The sequence below is a fragment of the Toxotes jaculatrix genome, chromosome 5 (genome assembly GCF_017976425.1).
Source record: "Toxotes jaculatrix isolate fToxJac2 chromosome 5, fToxJac2.pri, whole genome shotgun sequence".
Taxonomy (NCBI): Eukaryota; Metazoa; Chordata; class Actinopteri; family Toxotidae; genus Toxotes; species Toxotes jaculatrix.
Genome location: NC_054398.1, coordinates 14,464,745 through 14,485,733, shown reverse-complemented (window position 1 = coordinate 14,485,733; position 20,989 = coordinate 14,464,745). Strand labels below are relative to the sequence as shown.

At 41.0% G+C, this 20,989-nt stretch overlaps 2 protein-coding genes across 16 annotated transcripts in view; both read right to left on the bottom strand.

Annotated features, from left to right (window-relative positions):
• The window catches only part of mctp2a (multiple C2 domains, transmembrane 2a), a 31,717-nt gene extending 17,469 nt beyond the window's left edge, over positions 1-14,248 (bottom strand). The window contains exons 1-17 of one of the 2 annotated variants that reach the window (XM_041038111.1): positions 14,102-14,248; positions 12,604-13,600; positions 11,583-11,642; positions 11,384-11,495; positions 8,845-8,987; positions 8,670-8,746; positions 8,438-8,552; positions 8,331-8,354; positions 5,796-5,972; positions 4,968-5,098; positions 4,675-4,861; positions 4,350-4,443; positions 4,157-4,259; positions 3,953-4,055; positions 3,749-3,850; positions 3,554-3,628; positions 3,146-3,265 (exon numbers count right to left, since the gene is read on the bottom strand). In XM_041038111.1, coding sequence (XP_040894045.1) covers positions 3,146-3,265; positions 3,554-3,628; positions 3,749-3,850; positions 3,953-4,055; positions 4,157-4,259; positions 4,350-4,443; positions 4,675-4,861; positions 4,968-5,098; positions 5,796-5,972; positions 8,331-8,354; positions 8,438-8,552; positions 8,670-8,746; positions 8,845-8,987; positions 11,384-11,495; positions 11,583-11,642; positions 12,604-13,575 — 2,595 coding nt within the window. In that variant the 5' untranslated portion in view covers positions 13,576-13,600; positions 14,102-14,248. The remainder of the gene's footprint in view (positions 1-3,145; positions 3,266-3,553; positions 3,629-3,748; positions 3,851-3,952; positions 4,056-4,156; positions 4,260-4,349; positions 4,444-4,674; positions 4,862-4,967; positions 5,099-5,795; positions 5,973-8,330; positions 8,355-8,437; positions 8,553-8,669; positions 8,747-8,844; positions 8,988-11,383; positions 11,496-11,582; positions 11,643-12,603; positions 13,601-14,101) is intronic. The other variant, XM_041038113.1, reaches the window with a different exon arrangement.
• Positions 14,249-17,542: 3,294 nt separating this feature from the next.
• Positions 17,543-20,989, bottom strand: part of mef2aa (myocyte enhancer factor 2aa) — a 58,234-nt gene continuing 54,787 nt past the window's right edge. For all 14 annotated transcript variants that reach the window (XM_041038911.1, XM_041038912.1, XM_041038915.1 and 11 more), the window contains 2 exons: positions 20,762-20,885; positions 17,543-20,571 (listed from right to left, as the gene is read on the bottom strand). In XM_041038911.1, coding sequence (XP_040894845.1) covers positions 20,235-20,571; positions 20,762-20,885 — 461 coding nt within the window. In that variant the 3' untranslated portion in view covers positions 17,543-20,234. The remainder of the gene's footprint in view (positions 20,572-20,761; positions 20,886-20,989) is intronic.

Below are 20,989 nucleotides of genomic sequence, written 5' to 3'. Positions count from 1 at the left end.
GGGAAAAGTAACTGATCTCCTTAGCACCTCCATTCATATTTCCAGCAGTGCTGTAGCTCCATCTACAGGTCTGATTCTTGCATGCAGCAAAGAACTCTGGGTGACCCCTCTGCAGTCACTGCTGATGTATAGCACATTCATCTCGCTCAGTCTTAGTGAAAAGCACATCTAAAGGCCGTTATTTTATGAAGATTTTAGCTGTCACATTTTCTCCCTCTCAGAGAAAGGAACATGCTGTTGTCAAACTCTTGAAAAGCGCAGATCCTAGGCTCATTACTGTAGCATAAACAAGGAGAGGGAAAAAAATCCAAATTTCTTGTTTGTATTTCCGTTCACTGATGAAAATGTTTATGAGGATTTGCCAGAACTTTAAGTGCGTGAGAAATATTTTTTTCATTTTTTACATTACCTAATTAGACTCTATTTTAAAACTGCAACTCATTGGTAGAAAATAGAAGGCAACTTCAAACAATATGGACTCTGCTGATGAGATTGCACAATAAAAACAAGAAACCTCCTGGACTCGCAAAAAGTGACAATACTGCAAGACTTTCCATTCCTTACAGAGTTTCCTCTCGCACAACAGCCCTCAGTAGCAGCATACAACTAAATAAACCATCAATCTGTAAATGCTCGATTTATATGTTCCCAGAACGTGTAGTTTTCTGATTGCCGCTCATAAGGGAAAAGTTATCTTAGTATGAATAAACAAGACTACCCCCCCCCCCCCCCCCCCCCCCCCAAAAAACCCAACCTTTTTTCCCCACATTGTCATTCACTACCGTGAACTAGAGCAATGATCCTTCATACAAAATTTGAATACCTTACACACTGCACACCAACAACCACTTCATAATGCATACACAAATCTACATAAACAGGATAGAAATGTAGACTACATGCTGTGTGAAGGTCAGAAAATTGGCCTGTGGGACTGACTGATATAATGGCTAAGTATTCCTGGTAAAGCACTACGCGAGCATCCCGCAGTCCCAGTAGAAACCACAACAGCGGTAATGCATTACAGGATGTATATGGTGTAAAAGGGTAGGACTGGTCTGCCTGCTTGATAAATAATGTATTGTAATGTATATTAAAGCTAGACCCACCACTGCAGCATTTCCTACCGGCATACCCCGAGAAGCCCTGCGCTGCCTGCCACTGTGGAAAAGAGCAGACACTAGTGGTATAATTATGCACATCTGAGAGGCAAGCAGAGGCCATCTGTCAATGTCTGAATCAGTTACCTTATTACCACTGCCTAAAGATATAAAGATAGGAGTGGGAGCTGCTTTCATTAAGGCACATGGTGGCATGCTGCTTTAGACAGCTCCAAACACTAACTTAATTGCAAATGATGACTTGGAGGAGGAGGAGGGACTGTACAGGGGCTGGCCTTGGAGTGGGCAGGGGCACAAGTGTGGATAGTGGCATGGCACTTGGCTTGTAATGACAGTCAGTCAAGACCCTGTTGTTGCCCTCGCTGACTGTCAGACAGTAGTGTAAGTTCAGAGTTTTTTCTGTCACTGGCAATTACATGCAATATTTACATGTGATTTGCATGTTTCACTCTGCCTCTTGCTTGTTGAGAATATAATAAATCATTGAAAAAAAAGGACTTTTCACTCGTTGAACTCTCGGTCTGCTGATGAGTGGGTGATGAATTCACAGTGGCAGAGTTTCACTTTGTTTAGGCAATCCTCACCACGCACCTTCAACTCTTAGACTATTTGAAGCGCACCTCGTTGCAGACAAAGGCGAACTCTGACTACTCTGTTGCTGTCTGCTTTTAAAAATACCAGGCACTATGCTGGTGTTAGCGTCTGAAAACAGAGCAGTTGTTACAAATAAAAGGACAAAGCAGCTATAGTCAATGTCACAAGAATTACCATTTCACTGTTAGGGAGCAGATGACATACAAAAATAATACAGAGAAGCACTACACTACAGTAACAATGATAATCATGATGAAAACTGTGAGTATGTAAGTCTTTTTCTTTCATTCTACGATCTCTATTTGTGTGCAGCACTCCTAAACAGCAGGTGGAGTAGAAGTGGAAATGAAAGATTAGAGTGTGCCACCACACACTCCCATCGCCTGCGGAGGATCTAATTATAGGTGGAAGAAGATGGCCCCATCCCGCTGACCTGTCCCCTGTCAGCCTGCCTATCCTCCTGCTCTCCTGCCCATTTCCCTGCCTCTAAGTCTCTCGCTATCTGCCTTCATAGGCTGCGCTCTTACCGAACTGTCTTCTTCCTTCTGCGCTCCAACTTTCTTTCCCAGATAGTAGCCTGCCTCCCACTCTATCCTTATACAATCGCCTGCATTGTTCTCCGTCTTCCTGTCTGCGTGTCCGCCTGCCTGTCTGTGTGCTGTGCTGTTCTAAAGGCTGTGATACATTGAGCCTGGCCATTGCCTGGGGGGATTTGCACCTCAGGATCAGTGAGAAGGGCTTATAGAATACACCAGGTATGAATTGCATGTCATCCTGAGACAGCGCAGACAGAAGAAAGGCGGTGAAAGGAGAGTTCTTCACACACCCTGTCTGTGACCGCTTCCTCACCCTGACACGGCGCTGGCAGGGCTTTCATGGCAAGTGTACTCTCTTAATCATGACATTACATGTGCTGTACTGAGGGGGATTCACAGGGTGATTTAAGATTATTTAAGCTTAGGACCTTAGATCACATACCCTCATTAAAAACAGCTAAACAGAGACATTTAAACAAGGTTCAAATCTCGGAGGCAGACTGTCACTCCTCCACCCAAGGAAACTGAGACTGTGATCCTCCTTACACCGTCCCCCGGGTTAGGAGGCTTTGCTAAGAAGTCAGATGTACAAACGCCCAAACCACATCCCTTCAAATACACTCTAATGTCATCAGAACTGAAGAAAAGCCAAGTGGGGTTTGATTTAAAGGATAAAGCTCATCCATCACATACACATAGGATAAAAACAGAAGGCAGCCATTGTTTTTCATGGGAACAAGACTTGCAGAGAGAGAAAATGGCTAAACCAAAGATTCTCCCCAACATCTAATTCACATAAAATGAAAGAGTTAAAACTGGGCTGCAGTGAAATGGGACAAAACTTGTTCGCCCCTAGGCTTAAAGAGAGTTCATTAACATGAGGCAATGACTTACCAGAAAGGCTATTAGACTCCGTTGCGTGCTCTCCCATTGAAAACAGCTTTTAATGTACTGTAACGTGTACAGAACTGCCGTGCTGATTTTTCTAACCCGATATATATTCCGGGCAAGAACCTAATGGGAAATAATTGGAACAAAACACCGGTTAGTATCATTTGATACTGGACATAATGTTTATGACTTTGCAATGAGCTTGAATCAGCTTTACAATTCATTATTTGCTACTTGTGAAGTTAGATGTTTAAAGCCAATTAAACTAATTAGCTTGACTATGACCGATCCAAACTATGACCATGTGCAGCTTTGTTGTGGCTACTTTATTACTGGGATGTGAGGGGAACCCTCTGGCAAGCTTTTTTGTTCCATCTGCTAAATTCTGCTAAAAACGTCAATAGAGATAACCTTTTTGGAGAACTTCAGGTTTTCCTCCACTAATTTCGTCTCCTTCGGCTGGAAGGTTCTGATACCAGCCCTGACCTGGGATAAAGAAAGAAAAAAATAACACTGCAGTTTAACTATGTTTTTGACTTCACACTGTATGATACAGAATGTTGACACAGTTCTAACAAATGTAACCCCATTCGGTTTAATCCTTACTTTATTATAGATAACTTCCAGCACCAGTGTGATGGTTCCTTTGGATGCGTTTCCCAAGTCTTCCTTCTTCAAGAAGAGACATATCTGCTGTCCATTCTGAATCTTTTAGAATTTAAAAACACAGTATGTTTATAATCATAATTTGCAATGATTTTATATTTTGTATCTCAGAGATATACAAGACATTTACAAACTAAAACTTACACTCAGTAATGGAATGGCCACTTTCCCCAGAAAGTTTGGGGTCTTGTCTCCATTTTCATCAAGGACAGTCAACTCTACCACATCATGAATGTCCTTAATTGGGCTGTAACATAAGAGTTCGACAAATGTTATTGACATTAAAATTGACAACATGAAATGTCGTACATGTAGGTCAGATTTTTTTTTTCCAGGTGTCATACGTACAATGTAAAGGCTTTGTTCCACTCTGGATTGAGGGTCTTGTAGACTGTGTGAGTTTGAAGTTTGCTGTTACCAAGCTCAACAACACATAACGGGTTGCTTTTTCCTGAAAATAACAAATAATTGTCGTTATTTATTGTAAAGAATAGGAAAATACCAAAATAAATACCAGAAGTGAATTGTTTTTACAGATTACCATTGAGGTCTGTTGCGGAAAGATCGTTTCCCTTTATAACCTTGACCTGAAGGAAGCCAACCTCCCCCACACATTTGTGCGAGTTCTTTAAGCTCTGAAAAAAATAATATGATTACAAACATCTTTTTTTTTTTAAAATACGTGCAATACACACAATGCATGCGTCCTTAACACCTCATATGTAACAGAATAATCTTAATTTTATTGAAATTTTGCCCAACAGCACTTCAAGCAATCAATATGACACAGTGTAGAATATTATGCCAACATTTGGGAACTTTTTTTTTAAAGCATAAAAATAAACTTGACCCCAAAACACACTTACAAATTTCTCCACTACTGAGCCTTTCTCATCAGGCTTCTCCAGGGGAGCTCCGTCAGTGTCAGAGATGGAGACTCCCCAGCAGGGTCTCAGGGTGACCAGAAACACTAGCCTGCCCTTTCCTGGGTCCAGCACATGAGTGTAGAGCTGCCTCTCATTAAATGAAAGTCTCGATAGGTCAATCTCAAACCTGAGACACAAAAGGAAAATTGCTCCATTGAAACACATAAGGCCAACTAGTTCTATGGTGGAGCCAATGTGAGCAAAATTAACATTAACCATCAGGAAATACTTACATCCCCCATGATTCCTCACCCTTCCTCCCTCTCTTTGAGTACACCTCTACCTGCAGAGGTTCCTGGTTATCTTCAAACTGATTGAAGTCAAACTGCTCTCTCCACTGGGGATTGGCCTGAATGCAAAGGTTCTGAGGGCAGTAAAGACACAGATTCAGCACATACAGTAACACAGAAACACACACTCGCACATCTTGACGCAATGTCAGGTTTAATGCATTATCTGAGCAGCTCCTGCACGACAGGTGGATTAAGTCTTCATTCAGTCCAACCAGAACAAGGCAGGAGAGGAGAAAGAGAGGTGTGTTGTGTGTATGTGTCTCTGTTTGTGTGTGTGCTTGTATGTGTACACCTCAGTAGCCACTCTGGGATTGTAAACACTGACAGCTTCCAATTAGAATCAGCTTTGTTCAACAAACAAACAAGCAGAGAGGAAAGCAGAGAGGTTTACAAAGAAATGACACGACAACACAAGACAAGTGCACCATAGAATCATCAGGGGGGAGGCCAACAAGTACAGGTAGATGAACAGGGCATGCTGGGTATGCAAATGAAGGCAATGAAGCCCAGCACCAGAAGCACAGGGAGAAGTGAGTGGCAGCCTTGCCCAGTCTAATGAGCTGCCTCTGCCATGGCCCAGTGAGCCAAGGTGGAGGTGAGTCACTGACAGGTACCTGCTGAGAGAAAGAAGCGAGGAAGTAAGAGATAGGGGCTGGGAAGAAACACTTGAAGTATAAAGAGGAGACATTAAAAAGACAGAGAAGCATGAGAAAAGGGAATGTAGGAGAAGTGGGGAAAGAGAAAAACTTTTAAAAAAACAAGTCCAACCTTGCTCTTGTACTTCTGATCACCAAGGCGAAAGCGGACGTAAATGTCCCCATGGCCATACTGCGGCAGGTCCTGTCCTTCCACCAAGGTGATCCCGAGCACCCCAGTCCACATCTGGTTCTTCAGCTGATTCTTCTGAGTTTCAGCTGGCCGCTGGGATGGTGCGGCCTGGTTCTGCTGCAGGGTAAAGATACACACAGACAGTTGCAGTTATAGTTTTTTTTTTTTTTTTCAAAAGCACCGTGTGTGGAAGCTGTGCGCGCTCCTCTCTGTTTACCTGCTCCTGCCTCAGCCTGGCACCTCATCATGTTCACAGAGTGCATGAAAGTAGGACAAAGGTTTACACTATACAGCACATCTCTGTTGGAGCATATTAGCACATCTCAACTGACAGGCAAGCCACACCACGGAGGCTCCTGGAGAGAGAGGAAGAGAGGGACGTCAGCAAGCAGCCAGATGTCCCTGGCTGTGACAGTCCCACTCATCACTGGCTCCCAGACTGAGTGTGGGGAGGCAGGACACTTGGCATACTGCACCAGAGACAGCAGGCAGCAGTGAGTAATGATGCAAACCCCACAGCTCTCTCATCAGCAAATTATGCATACATGCAGTATGTATGGCCAGCATCAGAGTTTACTGCATGTTGGCAAATTCAACCAATTTTAATTTAACCAAAAAAAATAACAAATCTCTCTACTAACATGAAGCTATGAAACTACAAAGATGTTGTGTATTTGAGAACTCAAGGAAATCAAGGACAAGGACAGCAAATAATCCACTTCTCCTGCCGTGTGTCACAGAGGGAGTGAGAAAGAGAAGCCTTGATATGTTTCCATGTAAGAGTTCCCGTGAGGCCATGCGGTGATAGGCCAGGGCTGTAAAAACAAACAGCAGAGAGGTTGTGTAGGGCTGACTGTAATTAAAGAGCAGGACCGTAATCTGCTCTAGCCTCTTTGATTGCCCAGCTCCTTCAGCTGCCCCAGCGACGCTGCTTCAAACAGCCCCACTACAACTCCCCTGCCACTCCGGCCCCTCCTCTTCACTACGGGGTCACAACCCACATTGCCACCCAATCCGAAGGGGATCAAAGCACATCTCAGGGACCTGAATTAACATGGAATACCACAGGCACAGCCCTATAAATATCAGCCCCTTCAAAAGAAGAGGAACAGAGGGAGTGGAGGAGCGATATAAAACAGGCCTCAGCCAAGTCATCCCAAGTGTTTATCTTGGACACATTTCTATCTCAGCGGCCAATAAAACAATTCCACTTAACTGTAAGTGGCCCCTAAAGAGAATCTATTCCTGGTCCTAAAAGGGCTGTGCGATTGCTTCCATATGGTGGGACAGCATGGGGACAAGCATGATGAGCTCAGACCCAGGACCATTTGGCTAGTACCTCAGCACTGTCCATCCACAGCTGTGATATTACATCCTAACATCTGGGTTATTGCCCGTTATGCCTGGGAATTATCAGCCTTGCCGATCTTAGGCATCCCACACTGGCAACATGCCTCGAACAGCAGAGCCCCCCTCCCGCTTCTACCATACGCCCCCCTCCTGTTTGAAACACTATCACACAGCAGAGTTTTACTTAGGCACTTGCCATTCCCTGTCTCTGTGGTGGTAACACAGAGGGAGAAAACGATGTTTTGAAAGAGGGGGAGTAGAGCCGTAAGAGCTGGGTATTCAGCACTTCCAGGATAGGTGTTAAATGCAATAAGATATTGTACGTTTGTCAAAAATGAAATGGGAAAAAAAATGGCATTGTTACATTGTTAAATTAGCACTGTGATTTAGGCAGCAGAACATTGTGTAATGTCCCATCACACATTTCTGTCTCCCTTTGAGTATCTTTAACCATCTGTAGTGGATAACCTACAATGTGTATGAAAATGGCTTCATTCCTTTGTCATCTAATTTCAAATTGAGATTGTCTACTGGACCACCAAGAGACTGAACAGTGGCAGATGTAGTGACTACATAGGTGTGAATATAAACCCACTCGCTGCAGTGTGAGTCCCAAACAGCCACCCTCCTATTTCACTCTGAATCTAATTACAGCTGCAATATATTGAAAACCACTTGAGAAGAGATGGAACTTTGTTTACTACAAAACCAAATCATGCTCTATAATACTCATCTAAGGGCTTTTTCATGACAACATATTCAGTCAATATTATTATTTTGGTTTTGATCAAAATCTAATATTGTACCATACTTTTCATAGCAAATGATAGAACTGAAAATAATATGCATTACAAAAAGGTTCACTATAAAACCACAAAAGAAATAGGCTATGCTGAAACCAAGGTTACTCACAAAAGCTTGAGTCCTAAGCATACACCTCATTCTTTGTTGCACCATAGTACAGTGAGCTACTGCCCCCTAGTGCTTTAAATCAGGGTAACTGAAAGATGTACCGTGTAAATGATAAAGTTGAATGCAGGAATACTAATGGCATTCTGGATACAATTTCAAAATTGTACCCAGTGAAATGTAGATGTAAAAAATAAATGTAATGATATCACATACCTTATTCTTCTTCACTGGCCATCTCTACAAAAAGAAAAGAATTACAAGAATAAGTGCAAAAAATTCAGAGACTACATGCAAATAACTGCATCAAGAAATACTCTTACAGGGCTTCTTTTGATGGTGGCATCTCTAAACATTAAGCAGACATCCACAATAATAACTCCCATGTCATCTTCTTTACTTTTTGGATCATCAAGACGCAACTCCATTTCATAGGTTCTGTTAAAAGACAGAAAGGAAGATTAAACCTGATGAATACTTATGGATATGTTTAAATAAATAAATAAACTATTCCCTAAAATATAAAATATATCGATATAGATACATATTCCTCACTTGTACAATTCAAGATTTTTCAGGGGAATAGTGCTGGAACCCATGAAATCGTCGGTGGTTCGATTTTTATCATAGACCTGCAAAGACATTACAGACATCATTAAGATTACAAACAGATATTGTAAGTTCCCATATCATAATATAATGCACTCCTGCTCAAACAAACAATGCTTACTCGAACTTCCACAATATGCTCTCGATCTCGCAGAGGATGGGAGAAGGACTCATTCCACCGTGGGTTCAGGTTTTTATAAATCACTTTGCTTTTATAGAACTGTTTTCCTTCAAGTTTGAACTTCACATAAGGATCACTAGTGCCTAAAATTGAATATAAAGAAAGAGCAAATCAGCAACACAGTGTGGCCTGCAGTGTTAAGTTAACATATAATCAAAGTGTTAAAACCAAGGTAACAGAGAATTATTTAATGCAAAGTATGTTTACTTCGTGTGGAACATATTGTCACTTTAAAAATGTACACTGTGTATGAAAACACAGTGTACACACGTAAACACGCACACATACACACCCTTCCCCCATGCTGGTTGTGTGAGAGACTGAAATATGAGAGGAGGAGGTGCACCCCACACATGGCAAAAACAGAGGGATGTAGCTGTTTAATTGTGAAAGAGTAGAAACACTCGCCAGCATGAGGCAACCAGAAACCAAAATCTAGAAGCAACCAGTGTTAATCTCCCAAGCCTGTTAAGAAAGTCTGTCTGCGAGTGGGGTGGGGGTACGGGACTTCTTTGTTTCTGCAATTGCATGCAGATTGGCCAAAAAATGAAAGCCAGTCCCATGCCTTCATTTGTGTAGGGGAATAAAGGGGTGCTTGAGAGAGCCTGCAGGGAGGCTTGAATCACATGACAAAGGCCCTGTGGGGATGGGCTGTCAGGCCTGTCAGCTCCCCACTCCAAATGAACATCTCGCAAAGGCAGGCAGGACCCACAGCAGCTCCACCCTGCCAGCCTGTGACAGGGAAACCTCCAGGCAACTTGACAGGAGGAGAATGTGGCAGCTAGCAAGGAGAAAAGCTCTGGCATGACTGAGAACGGTGACGATGGAAATTAATGGGAAAAAAGGGGAGAACAAAAACCAAGGAGAGGGGGCCGGTGGCGTGGGTCCTTTCAGAATATGTAATGACAATGTATGCCATTGGTGAGTCTTTGGCACGGTGTTGATTGTTGGGCAAACAGTGGAGAGACAGGGGGCGTGTGGGGATTGCATCATCATGGTGCCATCTTGTCAGGGAAAGTAAGGTCTCAACTAGCAGGGAGTAGGGCACTGGGTTTGGAGGGTCTCATGCCACCATGCAGGAAAAAAAAGCAGTTAAGCATCATTGTAAGAAAAAGGTCCTTTCACCATTACACTGTAAACTGATATCCCAAAGCTACATAAGCTACAAGTGTAATACTGCTTAAAACCACAATATAGCCTAAGGGTTTACATTTTCAAATAGATGATTAATGTCTTTGAAATCCTGTCATTTCACACATTCCTATGATAAAAATGTATCTTGCAATCTGAAATGACTAGTTTTAACTACAATTTTTACTTTAGGTAATCCTAACTACAAAAAACCTGCCAAAATGTAGCCAGTAAATAATCATACTTAGTGAGACCACAAATGAATTTACTCATATGTTGTAGTTCCATTTATGCCCACTTGAGGGTGCTGCTTTCCCAAAGTAAATTCCACGGGGCCTCAGGGAAGGGTCATGAGGAATGGAAATTTGTATTTCACACTGTCTACCTTTTTCTCACGGGTCAATATGATTGTCTCTGGTGAACAAAATCTCAGTTTAAATCTAAGCCATCTTTCAAAGTTTATGCTTGATTTTAGACCTTGATGTGTCAATAAATAATTGCAAGGTATGGATCCAAATTCATTAGATTATTAAAATATCTTAACACCAACTCTCCCATAGAAAATCAAAAACTTATTTTCAACAAACCTAAATACATTGACAAAGTAATTTAAGAGAAACTGTTGTGGTCTGTAATATTTAGGTCCATGACAACATCTAGCATGAGCGATAGCAACAACTAAAATCTATGAGCCACAGGTTTTGTTTGAAGAAAGCCCTCAAGATATGAGATTAAGAATTATGGACATGTGATTGTCAACAAAATTTACCATGTGTACCATTGGTTTCATGGGAAGATCGTGTCATAATGTCCTTGATGAGTACTGATTGCCTTATCCCAGTCTGTCTTTTGTCATACTGGTCGGACAGCATACTTCTCTGCTGTTTTATTCTTTGTACTTACACTTACACCACTTGACGTCATTCTCAAGTCAACACATGCATTATCTGAACACAGCCCATCTTGCTTCAATACGCAATAACACCCTTCCCATTTGAATCTTGTTTGATTGGTTCATAAACACATCAAGATTAACAAGATGTATATGCACTACAGAGTGCACAGGCAGTGTTTCACCAAGGGTTCACCCTTTGGCTGTTGTTAAAAAGGCCAGCACACAAACAACTGCATATCTTTATAATGTACAAGAAATCTGACCTTATCCGGCATCACCTGATACCAGAAAAGTGCTGATCCACCCAAAAAATTTCCGAAGTTAAGAGAACAGTTTGACAGTAGTTATGGAGAGGTAAGTAATTATCCTGTTAAGATCCAAGTGAGATGGCTACTTAGTCTCACATTCTTAAAAAGTCCACAATTAAACATCACCTGCACATTGTTGACCTACCGGAGCGCTTGTCCCTGATGACTAGGTTCCTTCCCTGCTTTAAGTTGATGCTCAGGAGGTATCTCTGGAACGGCTGAGGTACTTGGGCATCAGGCCCTGCTGTCACAGCCTGCTGTAGAGAACCATTCACATTAATATGCTTTCTCATGTCAGATGATTGGCTAACTTAAGTGGGCTCAGCAGTCCAGTGAGAACTCACAGGGTTGTCTGAGGGATCTCGCACATTTTCATCAAAGACGTCACCCTGTTCATCGGCCATCTATATACAAAAAGGATGTAATGACATTTTATGAAAGATCAGATTGCAAACATTAAGTATCGTACAATCAAGCTGAGATGCTGAGAGATAGGTATGTGCACTGCTCTATGGTTCACTTGATATTTATGGCTTTAGTTTAAAATGTTCCTCAAGACTATAGATAATGTCTTTTAGGGACAAACAGTGTGTCTATGGTATGTAAACACTGTTGACAGCAGTAAAAAGTGTCAAGTGTAAGGCAAAGTAAGATGTTATCAACTTCTCTGTGGCCTTCTAGCAGAGTCCTACATGCCACATTGTGTCTCTAACTAGTAACACTGGTTTTCAACTGGTTTCCATGAGACAAAAGATGACACAATAACATTAGTTTCAACTATACCCAAGAGCTACATAAAGTCAAACCCCAGGTGGTCACTTTAAATTTAACACCAACCTTGTGAGAATGCTCTTGATATGTTGCACCAGTAGACTGAATAGTTACGGTTATAAAGTGTAAGCTTAGGCTTAACAAAGGAATGTCATTTTCATGCACATCACAATCTTAGCACAACAGCTGCAGTACGTGAAAAACAAAACAACACTATTTGAAAGTGAAACAAAAGCATATAAATATTCAAGTGGATGGTGACCTATGTTTAAATATGTTACTCGCAGTACTTTGTGGATTTGCTTCATATTATATTTGTAACAAGTTATGTGCTCTTATTTATAATACCTCCATACTTTGATCTAATGCATAGTCTCATCTAAGTTTGTAGAACAACAAGGTCTCTAGTGTATGTGCACAGGACTGGATTGGTTTGGATTTCTATCAGCAAGATTTCTCTCTATAAAAGGAAATCATTAAACAACATCTGAACACAAATTTCAAATTGCATTAATCTACAGTCTGTACAGACATGAAATAAATAATAGGATTCTCTGACTGTAGTTGTTATTAAATACACAGAATAAAACTGACCTCTACTATTTCATCCAGGGCCTCCTCATTCTGGGCTTCTTCTAGCAGGGCCTCTTCCATGCAGAACTCTTTCAAAAAGGGAGAGCATGGATCCCGGTCCTGTTCCTCTGAGTCTGTTGTCGAGGGCATGTAGACCCGCTCCTCACTGGGGGTGCCACAGGCAGAGTCTGGTGAAATCCCATCAGCACCCTCCAAAGGAGCACCCAGAGTATCTAATGTCAGAGGCTTTGTACTTGGAAGTTCAGTTTCTCTGATTGTTGGTGGAGACCCTTTTTCGAATGATGGCTTTCTCTGTTCAGATGATGTGGTCTCCTTTTCTATGTATGGGTTCATTTGGTCTCCAAATGAGTTTGCTCTGGCCAATGCTGCAGCAAGAGTACCTGAAAGCACTCTCTCTGCTGGGGTGTCTTCACCAGAGAGACTCACTGGTCTTGGTGTTGCATTGGTAAAAACAGATCTTGGTGAAGGAATAGGGTCAAAAGTAAATTGGGGTACAATGCCTCTTTTATCCACTTGTGCATACAAGGCATCACGACCCACGTTCACCTTGCTCCCAGAGCCTGAACTTATCAAATTATCAGGGTCCTCATAAAGTGTTGATGTCGGTACTGGAGAACTTATTCTATTCAAAGCTGCAGCTGTGTGATCTGTAGGAACCCTGAGTGTAGGTTCTTGGAATGAATCATTCAGTTTGTCTGTTGGTCCATCAATGACTGAGACACTTGCAAGGGAATCAGTATCACTGAGACGGGGAGAGATGCCAATGGAGATGGAATCAGAGTCAGTGGACATGCAGATGCCCTCTGGAGAAAATGCGTCACCTGGCAACCTTAGGTCTGGTACAGAAATACTGCGGCGATGGGCCAGTTGCCTCCCCTGCTTGGCAAGTGCCTTCTTACCTGGTTTCTTCAGGTTGGGCAACTTAGTTTTAATTCGCAAGTTGTCCAAGAAGTTCTTTTTCTTGGGATCCATCTTAAGTAATACCTTTCAGTAATACCTAAAAAAAAAAGTGATATCAATTAGATTTCTTGTATGACACTATGGCTGAAATGATATTTCATGAAGGCCAAATTAATGTACCCTTATTATCCCTATTACTGTACAGAGGTGTGAGATGTATTATAGGTTAATATGAAGTTAACACATTGGAAGCTCTTTAGAGAATTTGTCAACATACACAGAAAATAGCAAAGACATCTCTATTGTTGGTTTATCACTTGAATTAGTATCACACCCGAGAGTGCCTACTGCTTCCAATTTTCTGTCTTGATCCAATAAACACAAAAATAATGCCTTCCAATAACTAAATCAGTACCTTAAAAAACCAAAAGCAGTGGTAAGCTACATTATCATACTAAAATCTCAGCCTTAGCGTAAGGTCTGATGTCTGATCTTACAAATATTTCTGAGTAAATTATTTCACCTAAATTATTGAACATGACATTTTCTTCCTGGATCATCTCAGTCAAAATTAGTGAAAGGAAACAACATACTGTACCTGTTCAGTCGACTTCTGCCCAAGAGCCAGACAAAGCCGCACACTGATCCAGTTTCCTCTGAGAGCAGCAGTAAATTTTCCAGCAGGTAGCTCAACTATCCTAACTATGATGAAAAAGAGGAAGAGTCCTAGGCAGCTCAAAATATAGTGACTGCATTCCTGTTTGAAGGCAACTATGGAGACAAATGATTGGTAGAGAGGCCAGACTGGGTGAAACCAGCCATACCAGTCTCACAAGGTGAGTTTCAACGACTATGAAAATGCCACAGTTAAAGCCTAGGTGCTGAGTCCTGCCCAGGTCTTCCATGGTCAATGGAGTTTTATACAGTGTGACTTCAAGTTAGTGGGATCAGAAAAAAAAAAAATCAGGGGACAAATATTCTGAAAATTAAGACCATGTGACAAAAGATTAAATAGACACTGAAACACTGAAACTATGATGAAAGAGTTGCTTACAGTAGAACGACGAACAGCCTGTTTTGTCAGTCTGTTTATTGTTGATTTGAATATTTGAGTGTTTATTTGCATTTGTTAGGCTATTTGTCTGTTTTAAGACTAGCATGCATTACACTTCCTCTAATGTGGGTTCTCTTATAGGTCCAAGTATTTGAAAATATACTTAATGCCATAATCTAGCCTAATTCTACAATACAACTGTCCTTATTATCTGTCCAAAACAGCCCCAAAATACTGCTGATGGATTCTGCAACATGACTGTGGCATATGAAATGTTGGCTATCTGTTCATCTTATCTCATCCCTGATCTTCAGCACGAATCTGGCACTCAGCGGCTGCCTTGTCATAGCAAACTCCATTTCCTTCACACAGCCACATATTTGTTTACAGTAGAACAAGGTTTAGCCTAAGCCCGTCAAAAGTGAGCATTTGTGTTTGCAAAGTATAAACTATAGCTGTCTGTCCACACATAGAAGCTAATGCAACAGACCCACTGGTGTTCACTCTCTCCTTGTCTGCGCCTAACTGTGGAGACTACTGTATACGACAACAGATGTGTTTGAGTTTGGACCGAGTCTTGTTCAATATTTGCCTATGTCTTAAGGAGATCAGGCCCACATGAAAGAACCCCAACTTGGCTCCCAGTTGAAAGGCAGGGCTGGGGATCCGAACAGGGCAAGCCCCTATGGCAGGTGGCCTGTCGCCCTCCTTCTCACACAACTCAAACAGCCCAAAACCCTGCTTGGTTACTCTACACATGCATACTGGACCTGTTCCAGCCTGCAGCACAGCTGGTCTTATGGATGGGAAGCCAAGAACATGCACTTGGGGACAAATACAGAGTGATGCACATGCAAGCCTTCAAAGTGAATACAGGATGAAAGATTGACACAGCTGACCTAAAACCCCTGTTTGTCTCGCAGTGTTTTATGTTTTGCTATTCAAGTGGTGGCGTAGGATGTAGTTAAAGTTTTCATGTATACATAAACTGTAGACAATGGAGAGGACACCACAAAGGAGAGAATGCAACTTTAGTCCACAGTTCAAAACTCAACTTAGGAAAATAAAAATACGTAGTAAAATGTACCTCTGTACAGGACGTAAATGAGCTTTCACTACTTTTTTATAACGTTAACTTTTCATCATTGCTGTTGGGGAGTTTCCTCTTGCTAACTGTACCAGTGCATGATATTTTATATAAACTTATTTAAAGTTTTGGACGTAATTTCGCTCTATAGACTATAGAAACGGCTAATTACAGATAAATTGAGTTAAAAGTATAATTACTATTTATCTTTAAAATGCAGCAGAACAAAAGACTAAAGTCTTCTCAAACGGAAACACAACGTTAAGTACAGGTAACGCTGACCTTACCTTCCGACTGCAACACGCTTGAAGATGTTTCTCACCTTTGAAGTCAAGCCACATTTTAAGTTACTTTGTGTTAATGTTTCGAAACACTTCAACTCTATGAAATATTTGTTTCTGAATTGATGGAACTTACCTAAGGCAAGATATATTAAAAACACAAATTCTTGAGCCCCCATCTATATATATCTGTACATCTAGGCCTACGTGTATCTTCACATCTTTAGGAGGACCGACTAACAGGTCCAACCAGCGGTTAGCTACCTGCTGTTGTTGCTTTTTGTTTTTGTTTTCCAGACAATTATTAATTGAAGTTAACCTGTTACCTTCGGTGGTTTACTAACTTAACCTTTCACCTGGGCAAACAGGATGTAATCAACAGACCAGCGCCCTATCTAAAAATGTATTGTGTTACAGTGCCTCCTGCTGGTGGTGCTCTGGAAATACACTCAACTCCTCTGCTGGATGTTAAGAGAGATATCACTGTCCCCTGTTAAATGCTTTGTTTGCTTGTTTTTGGTATTTTTCAACTATATGCTATTTGTGTTTTATCTGTTTAAACATTCATATTATATAGATAAAACTTCAAACTCTGATTTAACACATTTCAAGTCAACTGAAGGCTAAAACTTTAAAGTTATAAATAGATACAATTTGTTGATTATACTTCTGAACCTGTAGTTAAGTAAAGTTTTTACTGTAAGACTTTTAAGAGGGCATTTTTACATTGCGTTATTATTACTTTTATTTAATCAAAGGATCTGAGTGTTTCTTCCGCCACAAGCTGAGGATTTAAAAGAAAGAGTATGTAATTCTAACAGCTTTGTGCTGTCTGATCAACTTGTATCACTGCATGATACACAATGGTGGTGGCCCCAGTGTGTTAACTGATGTATGCACCCAATAAAATGCATTTTCAAAGTGAAATTCAAGGATGAATAGACATTGAGTTCAGACTGAGCATACACTGAGGTGTTTAATAAAGTTGACAGTTTCTACTGTTTGGGACTTCACATGAGAACAAATTCTATGTAAGAGTTGTTTACTTCATTTTATACAGAATAAGAGAGATAACCTAAATTACACATTAAAAGCCAATATTTGTACTTTTGTGAAGAATACAAATTTTGTACAACAATATCTAGCATAGTATCTTAATTGTTTAATAAAAAGTTCACTTGAATATTTATTGTATGATGAAAATAAAATAACACATTCAAGGGAAATAAAATGTAGATTAACTTAAAATCTCTTTCGATTTTGAAACAAATAATTTCATTATTGGCAACAAAGTCCAGCTTGTGCCGCCAAACGGTCTGAGCATCCAAACCGAAAACAGCTTCTTTAGTTAAGTGAACTATCAACTACAAACACTTACCAAACACGTAGTTCTGTTTATAAAAGCCATGAAGCAAAGCAGTGTACTCTTGCACAGCAAAGTGAAGAAAGTCCTCTACAAAGGTTCATTGATTACTCTTTCCTTTCACATTCATCAGTTGTGCACAATTTGGACATAGACCAAAAGAGCGAAGTGTATCACAATGCATTCACCATGCATTTTCTTGTGTGAGTCTTTTCTGAGAAGAGGCAGGTCTGGTCAAGTTTGAGCGATATCTGTATTTTTTTTTTTTTTTTTCAACTGAGAGAAAAAAAAGTGGTGTAATTTTTCTTTGGGATAAGGCATTTCCTAACTGTGCATATAGATAGAGAAACTACAAAATTCCCTGATATGTTATCAAGTGCTAAAGTATGTGCTCAACTACGAGGTGATGCTGCCGAGACAGGCAGACAATTTTTGTTGTAGCCATTTATTATTGCTATTTTCACCTGCTGTCTTACACTGGATTACATCGTGAATTACTATACATCATGTAACATCTACTAATGTATATGAACATGAAGAGATTGCCCCGGGGGATCCAAATCAATCATTTAATAAAAGGTATTATATGCATCTTGAAGTCCACAAACCTCCAGCTGTGGCACTTCAGGATAAGAGGCTAACAGTCTATCTGATGCTCTCCTTCCTAATGCGCTGTGGACCACATATGACCTGTAATGACATCATATTCTGTATATGTCATGTGAATTGAGGATAAAACTGCATAGATCATTATGGGCTTAGACTGAGAACTACAATGGAGTTGATGATGGGGCGGAGAGAGCGGAGAGAACAGAAACCTCAGAAACACACACAAGATATGCCATGGTGAATGCAGAGCGATGCCTCTCTCAAACAGCAAACTTCTCATACAAATGTGTGCAATCCAGCAGTGAGATTGAAGTCAATGACATTGCATTGTTGTTGTTATTATGAATTAGCTGCTGAATTATTTGCTTCTGTGATGATGGAGAAGAAAACAAGTCACAGCCCCTTTTTCCACCCTGCAACACGCGATCGCTGAGGCATCAGCCTTGTGTTGCAACAGCTTTCACGTACATGACTTCAGCGCCTTCAGATTTTCACTTTTCTGGCTCCTAAGGTTCCTAGGCCTACAGTTCTCTTACTAGTTATAGGGCATTGATATAAGATACAATTTCTGAAGCCAATTAAGGAAACACATGAGTATTTTTGTACATAATTATGACTGACAGTTCAAGTAGACTGAGATATTTACAACCACATGTGGGCACAGGCATGATCAGTTTTGTGTGAAGGTCAGCAGCCACTTCTACCACGTTTATGTATTCTGCTTAAATTCCATGAACCAGTAACAGGACAGTGGAAATGGCCTGAGAGATGGCATGTCTTTCAGTTGAGCTACATGCAATAACAATAGATTATTCTTCAATGCGGGGGTTGGGACCTTGGGTTTGAATGTTGGCAGTGTATTCCGCAGCTGCTGGTATACAACTAACACAAGTTAACACAATAGGAGGGAAGAAACCCTATTTCCCCTAGCCTTGTGATCATCCTTCAAAAATATGAAAATAGTGGAACTTCAGCCACACAGCATTGTTATCACAATGTCTTCAGGACAAACAGTCACCACCAATAGAGAGGAAAAGAAATAAACCAACCAAAAGCTGGAACTGAAACACACTGGAGATTATGCTGATAATTCAATTTAGAAGAGATTACAGTAAAATTAACACAACAGCAAATATTGACCAGCGAATGATCTAGTTTTTAAGGGTCTACTCTTGTAAACTTGGCTGTAATCCACAAAAATATACTTTTCTTGAAAACGGTGATCATACAGTACATTCAGTATGTACTCACACCCTGGTGATATATATATATTAAAGTCGCTATTTACACAACAAAAGAAAATGTTTGGCTCAAATTTTCAATTATACAAACAGAACAGCAAATGTTCATGGCTTTAGATATTGATTCTTGATCTGGTTTACATGACTTTACACTGTTTGTAATAAAGCACAATAAAAAATAAAACTATGGCGAAGAAATGGTGCGTTTGAGTGAGCTGTTAGGAAACCGTAGCAACTGTACAAAACAACACAAAAGAACAGCTTTGGCTTATATTACTGATGAACTGTTACACAAATGTGAACATGTTGATTCTCTCACCAGTTCAACTGGACAGATTCGCATTATCTTAATTGCACATTTATATATCCTACTCTTTTAAATTATAAAATGAATAGTATGTCATGTCATTATTGCAATAAATTCTGTTGCTATTTTATTTTTACCTCCCCAACAGTATCGTTTCATTTAGTCACTAAAGTAGTCTCAACATTTGTTTCTTGTATTTGTGTTTCTTGTTTCCTGTTTTGTATGAATTAACTCCATGCTGTCTGTATCTCCTGATTGACTTGAGTAAATTAGAAGAGGCCACTTGAGATAAAGGTCTTGTGTGGTTACAGCATGATTTTAAAAGATAGTTCTTGCAGTGAACATCATATGTAAGGGTCCTCAGCCTGAAAGCAACACAACTTTCTCTGATTGTTTGCAACATGCGAGCACAATAGCAAAACAGCAACTACATGTAAGTGTCTGACTAGACCAGTGACTACAATAATCTACCGCCTATTGTTTAACAATTTTCTTTCTTCTGCAAAAGTCTTCTGAATTGCACCAAGTACCTGATACCACCTGCTTATGCATATAATTCAGTCCAGCTAACTGAGATTTTTTAAAAAATCTTACTGTCTCGGTTTGAGAATTGACTTTAGATATGTCCTGACATCTCATTACATTACATCTCAGTCTTACAAATTGAAATGGAGTTGAATAATAGTATCATAACGATAGCACTAAGGACCCTTGCTCTTTCTTATATCTCCATGTCTAACCCCTCCCTCTCTCTGACTGGCTGGTGACAGGAGGCTTGATCAGGACTCTTTATGTCACCCATGTGTCCATGCGCAAGCGCTTGACTGAGGGGCTCTCCCTGTCCTCGGTGCCAGCAGGGGGTCTGCCCAGCCCCAACGGGGAGTGGAAGTCTGGCCGGTGGTCTTCGCGATCACTGCCGTCATATGAGCTACAGGAGGAGCTGAGGCTGTCGGCAGGTGAGCGTCCCAGAACTTCCTGTCGGCTGGACCCTTGCTGCGGCTGCTGAGGGGGGAAGCCGGACGGGGTGACGCGCTCCCGTGGCGGTGAAATGGGCTCAGACTTGATGTTTATGCTCTGGCTGGTGCTGATGGATAGGTTAGAACCCTGAGGTAGGTGACCTCCACCACTGCAGAGAAGGTGAGCAGGGCATTTTGTGTTCAGCTCAAAAATGAAACAACAAATGTGAGGTGCAACAATGCGAAAAGCCAGGAATATGTAGATGTGTGATTCAGCATAATATCACGGAGCACAGTGGGTGTTGCTTTTATGTGAGGGCGTCTGGAGAGTGTGCTTTTGTTTGGAAGTGTGTTACTCACACCAAAGAATTAAGCGCTGCCTGGCCCAGTTGATGCTGTTGCCATGCCGACATGGATCCCAGTGAGAGCCCAGGAGAGCTGAAGCTCTGTAGGGAAGAGATCTCTGCACTGCTCAGGGAGTACTCTGTAAAAACAAAGCCACACACAGTGAGAACTCACTCACATTTCATATACAGCACTGTGTGGTACTGAGAAAAGAGCAGGAACCAACGGCGTGTAGTACAAACA